The sequence below is a fragment of the Phyllobates terribilis genome, unplaced genomic scaffold, assembly GCF_046119375.1.
Source record: "Phyllobates terribilis strain yellow unplaced genomic scaffold, ASM4611937v1 Scaffold_4__5_contigs__length_816908805, whole genome shotgun sequence".
Classification (NCBI taxonomy): Eukaryota; Metazoa; Chordata; class Amphibia; order Anura; family Dendrobatidae; genus Phyllobates; species Phyllobates terribilis.
Window position 1 is genome coordinate 800,752,344 of NW_027362764.1, and position 11,016 is coordinate 800,763,359.

At 43.4% G+C, this 11,016-nt stretch overlaps 1 protein-coding gene across 1 annotated transcript in view; it reads left to right on the forward strand.

The window, feature by feature from the left end:
- The window catches only part of LOC141266109 (uncharacterized), a 73,710-nt gene extending 63,293 nt beyond the window's left edge, over positions 1 to 10,417 (forward strand). Inside the window, exon 10 of the mRNA XM_073680049.1 lies at positions 8,615 to 10,417. Coding sequence (XP_073536150.1) covers positions 8,615 to 9,463 — 849 coding nt within the window. The 3' untranslated portion in view covers positions 9,464 to 10,417. The remainder of the gene's footprint in view (positions 1 to 8,614) is intronic.
- Positions 10,418 to 11,016: the final 599 nt, after the last annotated feature.

Here is an 11,016-nt window from a genome sequence, read left to right on the forward strand (position 1 = left end):
CCATCAGAACGACCAGGCAAACATTCCTTTTGTTTTTGCATTACTTTCCTGGGAAAGATGGTTGTGACGTTCGAGGTGGTACCGTTTGCTAAATTTTGGTCAAGCCCTCTACAGAACATGCTCCTAGCCTCTTGGGACAGGTCAGCACAGTACCTGGATTGGCCTATTCGTCTCGCCCTTCACTGCCGCCATTCTCTCCGCAGGTGGTTAACATCACCCCTGTTAACTCGAGGTCGCTCTTTTCGTCCCATTCAGTGGCACATGCGCAGCACGAATGCCAGCCTATCCAGCTGGGGAGCAATTTTCCATCACTTGACGGTCCAAGGGGTTTGGAGCTGGCAGGAGAAACTTCTCCCAATCAACATGCAAGAGCTCAGAGCTGTCTGTCTGGCTCTTTTACAATGGCAGCACTTAGTTCGAGGGTTGCCTATAAGAGTTCAGTCAGACAATGCTATGGCTGTGGCCTATATCAATCACCAGTGGGGCACACAAAGCCCATTGGCCATATCGGAAGTCACAGGGATTCTGGAGTGGGCAGAGGACAGGGTTCCTCTAATCTCTGCAGTTTATATACCAGGGGTAGATAACTGGGAGGCAGACGTTTTAACTCGCCAGCAGCTACCTGCAAGAGAGTGGGCTCTTCACCCCGAAGTGTTCAGGCAGATCTATCAGCGGTGGGGTACGCCGCCGGATGTAGATCTATTGGCATCCAAACTGAATCACAAGGTACCGAAATTTATGACAAGCTCCCGGGATCCCCAGCCGATCGCTGTCAACGCCATGGTAATCTTTTGGTCCCAGTTCTCGCTGCCTTCTCTTTCCACTTCTACCCAGTCTTCTGAAGAAGATCAGGGCATAGGGTGTTTCAGTCACTCATTGCTCCAGACTGGCCTCGGAGGGCTTGATATTCGGATGTGGTCGTTCTCCTGGCCTATGTCCCATGGACTCTTCCGGAACACCCAAACCTTCTGTTCCAGGCTTCGTTCTTCGATATGAGTTTACGTGCGCTCAATTTGACGGCGTGGCTGCTGAAGCCGCAATTTTGAGGACAGGAGATCTGTGTGAGTCAGTCATCCAGACTATGATTAGATCTCAGAAGCCATCCTCTTCGCGTGTCTACCATCGCACTTGGAGGGCTTATTGTCATTGGTGTTAGTTCACTAGTACTTCGCCTATAGCTTTTTCCTTGCCAGCGCTGCTCTACTTCTTACAGTCCGTATTGGAAGCAGGGCTGGCACTTAACTCCCTCAAGGGTCAGGTGGTCTCCCTGGCTATTCTGTTTCAGAGGGATTTAGCATCTATACACCAAGTTAAAACTTTTCTCCAGGGGGTGGCACATGTTAAGCCACCGTATCGGGCTCCTTGGGACCTGAATCTTGTGTTGGAGGCTCTTCCTTCACCGCCTTTTTGAGCCTATCAGAGAGATCTCTTTGCTTTTTCTTTCTTATAAGGTATCTTTCCTTATAGCCATCACTTCTAATAGGAGGATCTTGGAGCTTGCGGCTCTTTGTGCCCCTTACCTTATTCTTCATCAGGATGAGGTAGTGTTGAGGCCATTTCTGTCTTTTCTCCTGAAGGTGGTGTTGAGTTTTGGCCTTAATGAAGACATTGTTTTGCCTTCCTTTTGTCCGACACAATCTCATCTTATTGAGAAGGCTCTGCACAGGTTGGACGTCGTTAGAGCCGTAAGGTATTATTTATCGGCCATTACCGCCTCATTCTGGCGTTCTGATTCCTTGTTTGTTATACCACAGGGCCCTAGTAAGGGTTAAGCCACTTCTAAAGCGACCATTGCCTGCTGAATCAAGTCTGCTATTGTCCAGGCTTATAGGGCTTTAGGGCTTAGGCCAGGATGGCCCCATTTAGGATTAGGGCGCACTCCACTCGAGCGGTAGGAGCTTCCTGGGTGGTTTGTCATCAGGCATCGGCTTTGCAGCTCTGTAAGGCTGCTACAAGGGTCACACTTTTGCCTCGGCAGATGCAAGCCTTGGTAGGAAGATACTGCAGGCGGCAGTAGCCCAGACGGCTGCGTAAGTTGTCGCGAATGACCTGGTGGTAACTATGAAATTGAATACTATCCCACCCTAGGGACGGCTTTAGGACGTCCCATGGTTCTGTGTCCCTCAATAAGACAAAAAACATATTCCTATACCTAGAATGTGATCATGAAGCAAAAGGTAAAACTGGAGAGACGAAAAGCTCAAATAGGGTCTTAACTGGTAAAGTGGTGTAAAATATTATAGGTACGCTGACCTATACCTAAACTCCTATAGAATGTGTAAAGGCTGCTGCAGGACCACCAACGGGATACCATACAATGAATGAGGAATACGGTTGTTCAGAATCAGCGCTGCCCGAGGATCAAAGGTACGATCACACACGAAGGCGAAGCATGAAAGCGGTTTATTGTGTCAATGCGTATCAAGGTTTTCAAACCTCTTCATCATGATCATTGTGGTTTTGGTCCTAATGAAGAGGTTTAAAAACCTTGATACGCGTTGACACAATAAACCGCTTTCATGCTTCGCCTCTTTGTGTGATCGTACCTTTGATCCTCGGGCAGCGCGGATTCTGAACCACCATATTCCTCATTGATTGTATAAGATGTCATCATTTCGTAGTTCTGATCATTTTGGAGACGGCAGTACCAATCACGCCTTGAGTTTTTTTCCTTTTTTTAAAAAAAAAAAATAAAGATCTTGGGGCATTTTCTAATTCTTTTTTTTTTTTCACAAGGCACTATTCTTAAAATATTTTATTTGTATTTTTTTAGGACTAAAAAAGTAACATTTCTCAATTTGCTTTCAGCTGTAATAGCAAATTCTTGAGACCCTGTTCCACTAGGGAGGTCAGGTGACCTCAAACGCCGGAATCCCACTTCACCCAGGGCGATACATTTATGCTGACTTACACTATGGGACCAGAAATACGTAGCTTGGGCATAAGGCCCTTTATGGTAGCAGTAAAAAAGCATTTATGTGTTAATATGGGCAAGAGGAGACTTAATAGCTGTCTACAGAGAGGAGACTTAATAGCTGTCTACAGAGAGGAGACTTAATAGCTGTCTACAGAGGAGAGACTTAATAGCTGTCTACAGAGGGGAGACTTAATAGCTGTCTACAGAGGGGAGACTTAATAGCTGTCTACAGAGGGGAGACTTAATAGCTGTCTACAGAGGGGAGACTTAATAGCTGTCTACAGAGAGGAGACTTAATAGCTGTCTACAGAGAGGAGACTTAATAGCTGTCTACAGAGGAGAGACTTAATAGCTGTCTACAGAGGGGAGACTTAATAGCTGTCTACAGAGAGGAGACTTAATAGCTGTCTACAGAGGAGAGACTTAATAGCTGTCTACAGAGGGGAGACTTAATAGCTGTCTACAGAGAGGAGACTTAATAGCTGTCTACAGAGAGGAGACTTAATAGCTGTCTACAGAGGAGAGACTTAATAGCTGTCTACAGAGGGGAGACTTAGTAGCTGTCTACAGAGAGGAGACTTAATAGCTGTCTACAGAGGGGAGACTTAATAGCTGTCTACAGAGGGGAGACTTAGTAGCTGTCTACAGAGAGGAGACTTAATAGCTGTCTACAGAGGGGAGACTTAATAGCTGTCTACAGAGAGGAGACTTAATAGCTGTCTACAGAGAGGAGACTTAATAGCTGTCTACAGAGAGGAGACTTAATAGCTGTCTACAGAGAGGAGACTTAATAGCGGTCTACAGAGGGGAGACTTAATAGCTGTCTACAGAGGGGAGACTTAATAGCTGTCTACAGAGGGGAGACTTAGTAGCTGTCTACAGAGAGGAGACTTAATAGCTGTCTACAGAGAGGAGACTTAATAGCTGTCTACAGAGGGGAGACTTAATAGCTGTCTACAGAGGGGAGACTTAATAGCTGTCTACAGAGAGGAGACTTAATAGCTGTCTACAGAGAGGAGACTTAATAGCTGTCTACAGAGAGGAGACTTAATAGCTGTCTACAGAGAGGAGACTTAATAGCTGTCTACAGAGGGGAGACTTAATAGCTGTCTACAGAGGGGAGACTTAATAGCTGTCTACAGAGGGGAGACTTAATAGCTGTCTACAGAGGGGAGACTTAATAGCTGTCTACAGAGAGGAGACTTAATAGCTGTCTACAGAGAGGAGACTTAATAGCTGTCTACAGAGAGGAGACTTAATAGCTGTCTACAGAGAGGAGACTTAATAGCTGTCTACAGAGGGGAGACTTAATAGCTGTCTACAGAGGGGAGACTTAATAGCTGTCTACAGAGGGGAGACTTAATAGCTGTCTACAGAGGGGAGACTTAATAGCTGTCTACAGAGGGGAGACTTAATAGCTGTCTACAGAGAGGAGACTTAATAGCTGTCTACAGAGAGGAGACTTAATAGCTGTCTACAGAGAGGAGACTTAATAGCTGTCTACAGAGAGGAGACTTAATAGCTGTCTACAGAGAGGAGACTTAATAGCTGTCTACACAGGGGAGACTTAATAGCTGTCTACAGAGAGGAGACTTAATAGCTGTCTACACAGGGGAGACTTAATAGCTGTCTACAGAGAGGAGACTTAATAGCTGTCTACAGAGAGGAGACTTAATAGCTGTCTACAGAGGGGAGACTTAATAGCTGTCTACAGAGAGGAGACTTAATAGCTGTCTACAGAGGGGAGACTTAATAGCTGTCTACAGAGGGGAGACTTAATAGCTGTCTACAGAGGGGAGACTTAATAGCTGTCTACAGAGGGGAGACTTAATAGCTGTCTACAGAGGGGAGACTTAATAGCTGTCTACAGAGGGGAGACTTAATAGCTGTCTACAAATATCTGAAGGGCTGTCACATTGTAGAGGGATCGTCCTTACTCTCATTTGCACATGGAAACACGAGAAGCAATGGGATGAAACTGAAAGGGAGAAGATACAGATTAGATATTAGAAGACACTTTTTGACATGAGTGGAACAGGCTGCCACGAGAGGTGGTGAGTTCCCCTTCAATGGACGTCTTCAGAGGCTGGACGGACACCTGTCTGAGATGATTTAGTGACTCCTGCATTGAGCAGGGGGTTGGACACTAGGACCCTGGAGGTCCCCTCCAACTCTATCTTTCTATGATTGTATGAGGTCACTGTAGTTGGTTCCATAGTTTGGGCAAACAGATGTCCGTCTCCTGAATTTTTTCCTACGTGTTACAGGACTCGCTCGGTCTCCTCCATCAAAGGTTTTCTATTACTAGTTACATTCACAGACAACTTGCATTACACTTTTTTGTTGAACAATGAGATTTTTCCATCTGTCAGGATGAAGATCTGACGATCATTAAAGTTGAGGTCAAAGAAGAAGAAGAAGAAATAATGATAGGCGACCCACGGCGTGTGAGTAACGTGAAAGAGGAAATTACAGTGTGTGTTACTCCAGGTACGTAACAGTGAATGTAGAAAGTGAGTCCATGTCCCTTACTGGCACAAAAGAAACAACGTTACACTCAAAATAACATAAAATTATCCAATAAACATAATCGTCTCAAATTACTATTTATCAGAAGTCAACGTCATCTTTTAGATGCCGGCGCACCTGCTGAGTCTTCCCAGGCGAAACCGCGCCATCGTTCTTGGCATCGTTTCCTCCAGACTTTTAGATGTGTAATGAGAGCGTCACTTCTTTTTGGAAACCCTGAAGCGGTTAATAGGCAGAACGTGCACAATGTCCTTTTTGATATCGCTGTGCATTATGCTCATTTTGTGATATAATTTTTCCGGCAGAAACCGCATGAAAATGATATTGTGTGCACATACCCTAAAACAGTACAAAACATATCCAGACAGGTTATTAAGTGCAACCCAAAATGATACGTTAACGCTCATCCCACAAAAAAAAACAAGGTCTTTAATAAGCTGCAGGAAGTAGTTAATTTTATTTTTGCAAAACTTTTTGAACATCCGCCTCAGTCTTTAAGGGTAAAATTTGTAAATGGTTAAACAATGTATTACAGATTATAATATACAGTGGGGAAAGTAAGTATTTGATACACTGGCGATTTTGCAAGTTTTCCCACCTACAATGAATGGAGAGGTGTGTAATTTGTATCGTAGGTCACTTCACCTGTGAGAGACAGAATCTAAAAATAATCCAGAAAATCCCATTGTAGGATTGTTACATAATTAATTTGCATTTTATTGCATGAAATAAGTATTCGATACAATAGAAAAACAGAACTTTAATATTTGGTCCAGAAACCTTTGTTACAATCACAGAGGTCAGACGTTTCCTGCAGTTCTTGACCAGGTTTGCACACACTGCGGCAGGGATTTTGGCCCCCTCCTCCATACAGATCTTCTCCAGATCTTTCAGGTTTCGGGGCTGTCGCTGGGTAACATTGAGTTTCATCTCCCTCCAAAGGTTTTCTATTGGGTTCAGATCTGGAGACTGGCTAGGCCACTCCAGGACCTTGAAATGCTTCTTACGGAGCCACTCCTTAGTTGGCCTGGCTGTGTGTTTCGGGTCATTGTCTTGCTGGAAGACCCAACCACGACCCATCTTCAATGCTCTTACTGAGGGAAGGAGGTTGTTGGCCAAAATCTCGTGATACATGACCCCATCCATCCTCCCTTCAATACGGTGCAGTTTTCCTGTACCCTTTGCAGAAAAGCACCCCCAAAGTATGATGTTTCCCCCACCATGTTTCACAGTGAGGATGGTGTTCTTGAGGTTGTACTCATCCTTCATCTTCCTCCAAACACTGCGAGTGGAGTTGATACCAAAATGTTCTATTTTGATCTCATCTGACCACATGACCTTCTCCCATGCCTCCTCTGACCTTCTCCCTTGCCTCCTCTGGATCATCCAGATGGTCATTGGCGAACTTCATACAGGCCTGGACATGTTCTGGTGTGAGCAGAGGCACCTTGCGTACCCTGCAGGATTTTAATCCATGACGGCGTAGTGTGTTACTAACGTTATGTTTGAGACTGTAGTACCTGCTGTCTTCAGGTCATTGACCAGGTGCTCCCATGTACTTCTGGGCTGATTCCTGACCTTTCTCAGAATCATCCTTACCCCATGAGGCGAGATTTTACATGGAGCTACAGACCGAGGAAGATTGACAGTGATCTTGGGTTTCTTCCATTTTCTAATAATTGTACAACAGTTGTTGCCTTCTCACTAAGCTGCTTGCCTATTGTCCTGCAGCCCATCCCAGCCTTGTGCAGGTCTACAATTTTGTCCCTGGTGTCCTTTAAACAGCTCTTTGGTCTTGGCCATGGTGGAGAGGTTGGAGTTTGATTGAGTGAGTGTTAGGACAGGTGTCTTTTATACTGGTAACGAGTGCAGAGTAGAAAGACTTTTAAAGAAAAACTAACAGGTCTGTGAGCGCCAGAATTCTTGCTGGTTGGTCGGTGATCAAAAACTTATTTCATGCAATAAAATGCAAATTAATTATGTAACAATCCTACAATGGGATTTTCTTGATTATTTTTAGATTCTGTCTCTCACAGGTGAAGTGACCTACGATACAAATTACAGATCTCTCCATTCTTTGTAGGTGGGAAAACTTGCAAAATCAGCAGTGTATCAAATACTTATTTTTCCCGCTGTATTTGTATACATACGCATAGTACAAATACAGTTTCCGTGCAGATTTCACCAGTAACAAAACCATATATTGCATTGATGCTAATGGTTTAATGATGAAATCTGCACCAATGTTTTGCTTTTGGACCCCCTGCATTCATTTTTGCACAGAGATAGATCAGCTAATGGCCTACACTACCCCCATCGGGACAAATGCAAAGGCAGAAAAGGGGTCTGGTTTAATAAATGAGCCCCTTCACGAAATCACTGACACGCAGGGAGTGAGGGAAAGAAGGGCGTAGAAATCGGAAACAACTGTGCTAAAATGTATATCAGCAAAGTATATGGGTTGTCTAGTGAAAATAGGTTATCGCCTATCCATGATATAGATGAGAAATTATAGATTGGTGGAGACCGACTGGCACCGCACAGATTGGCAGAAGGGGGCACTTTTATTCCTGTTAGAAGGGGGCAGCAACAAGCACCGCTCCGTCCATTCTCTGTGGGGCTGCTGGAATATGCCGGGCGCACCACCATAGGGAATGAATGGAGCCGCGGTCGGACATTCGTATTCCGACCCCATTCTAACGGGGATAAAAGTGCCCCCTTCTGTCGATTAGATTTTTGAGCTGAAGAAGGAAGTGGATCCAAAAGGGAAAGAAAATATAAAGGAAAAGCTTCTCCTCCTGCTGAAGCCACTTCTGCCTCTGGTTCTAACAATACATACATGGGTCGTTCTTGTGTCCTCGATTAATATTAATGTTATAACTATGTCTAACTTTGGTTAAAAGAAAAAAAAACCACTAAATCTATTTTTTCTTTTTTTTATTCCTAATAGAAAATTGTAGTAAGAACTCTGAAAAAAACGTTATTTCATCGAAAAATAATAAAGGAAAAGATAAAGGTAACAGTCAGCGCTGCTCAAGAGAAAAGCTCATTAACAGTAAGGCCCGTCCAGGACTTCACAGTACAGATCCATTGGGTAATCCTCCTACTTCTGAAGAACCTTCTACTGGTCAATCACCCCCGGTTAGGAGACCTCCTGCCGCGGAGAAGCCGTATCGGTGTACAAAGTGTGAGAAGTGCTTTACAATTAAATCACGTTTCATTACACACGAGAGAACGCACACAGGAGAGCGGCCGTTCTCATGTTCTGAATGCAGAAAATGTTTTACAAGTAAATCGCATCTCGTTACACATCAGAAAATTCACACAGGGAAGAGGCCGTATTCGTGTTCAGAATGTGGGAAATTTTTTGCAAGTAAAACGCATCTTGTTACACATGAGAAAACTCACACAGGAGAGAAGCCGTATTCTTGCTCGGAATGTGGGAAATGTTTTACAGATAAAGCAAATCTTGCTTCACATGGCAGAATTCACACAGGAGAGAAGCCGTTTTCATGCTCAGAATGTGAGAAATGTTTTATAAAGAAATCTCAGCTTGTTACACATCAAAAAATTCACACAGGAGAGAAGCCGTATTCATGTTCAGAATGTGGGAAACGATTTACAGAAAAAGCTAATCTTGCTTCACACAAGAGAATACACACGGGAGAGAAGCCGTATTCATGTTCAGAATGTGACAAGTGCTTTAAAGACAGAACAAGTCTTGTTAACCATGAGAGAAGCCACACAGGAGAGAAGCCGTATTCATGTTCATTATGTGGGAAATGTTTTAAACAGCATTCAAATCTTGTTAGACATGAGAGAACGCACACTGGAGAGAAGCCGTACTCGTGTTCACTTTGTGGGAAATGCTTTACGGGTAAATCAAATCTTGTTATACATGAAAGAATTCACAGAGGGGAGAAGCCGTATTCATGTCCTCAATGTGGGAAGCACTTTACCGATAAATCAAGTGTCATTAAGCATCAAAAAATTCACATACGGGAGAAACCAGTTTGATTTTTCTACGTGTAAAATGTTTTATAAGAAGATCATATTTCATAACTGACTAGAGAACTATTATTGAGTAGAAACCATATTCTTGTTGGAATGGGAGAAATGCTACGCGAGCAAAGGATGATTTTAGTAGAATTAGATTGGATCTCTAATTTTAATAACAAAAAAAAACCAGGATCCAAGAAGAAAATGGATCATCGCTATAAGGAGAAACACTAGAAGACTAGCGCTTTGTGTGCCACAAATACTACGTATTACTCTATTCATGAATTCATCAACACTGCAGGAGAATGCTGTGAAAAAGTAGGGACACCCCATACAAACTTTTTTAATTTTTTACATATCCTGATTCAATCTTCCTTCAAGGTAAAGGTTGTTCAACCGAACTAAAAAACAATTACATCATTTCCTGTGGCTCAAATACCTGATGATGCCCCTTTGGCCAAAAACATGAAAGACTTGCATATCTTTCCATTATAATTTTCTCTGGTTGTGACACTCTCCCAATTTTGGATTAAAAATACTGATGCAATATAATATCCAAGATCTGCAAGTGTGAATGAGACCTTACTGTCTTATATATGGGATTTCCTTCTATGCGCAGCCAGTTTTACATTCTCACCAGGATCTCGATGGATACACATTGACTTGCCTTTCACGAACCCTCTTCTTTTTATCTTTTTCTTTTTAATGGTGATTGTCGTATTTCAAGGCCTACTTTGTCAGGCTGAACTTCAGATGCGCTCACGATATCCTCGAGCAGCCTCTGGTATAATGAAGAATTAATAGTGGTTTATAGGTTGATAACCTGATGCTGATACAGTGGAGCTGTCCCACAGTAGACCTTTCCACCGCGAGGCTCTACAGTCAGGATAATCTCTGGAGAAATGCCGTCTTTATATTTTGCTCAATCATATCTTCTGATCCTGTGACCAAATAAAATACCTTTTTTTTAAACAGGTGATTGTTATATTGTTTGCCGGGGTGTTTTTTCTTTTTTTTTGGATAGCAAGACTATCTTTTCTACTGAAATATTCTCATGTGTTTTATGTTTTTGGAGTCTTTTGCAATGCCAGACATCAATAGTAGAATTAAGGGCAGCGCGGTGGTTAGCACTGTACTATATATGGGGCAACACGGTGGCTCAGTGGTTAGCACTGTACGGTGGCTCAGTGGTTAGCACTGCAGCCTTGCAGCGCTGGGGTCCTGGGTTCAAATCCCACCAAGGACAACATCTGCAAGGAGTTTGTATGTTCTCCCCGTGTTTGCGGGAGTTTCCTCTGCGATCTCTCATTTCCTTCCACACACCAAAGACCTACTGATAGGGGATGGGGATCAGACATACTGAATGGGGACAGCGATGATGATGTCTGTAAAGCGCTGCCGAATATGATGACTTTGAGACGGTTCTCTGAGACTTCTGTCAGTATCTAGAATTCTGCTCACATGCTCATTTTGCTGGTATAGACTGGTGTGGTCCAAATGAGTTATCTAAAATCTCGATTTGTATATGGTTTCCTGGGCATGTGCAATGAACAAATCTGCTGAAATTTGAT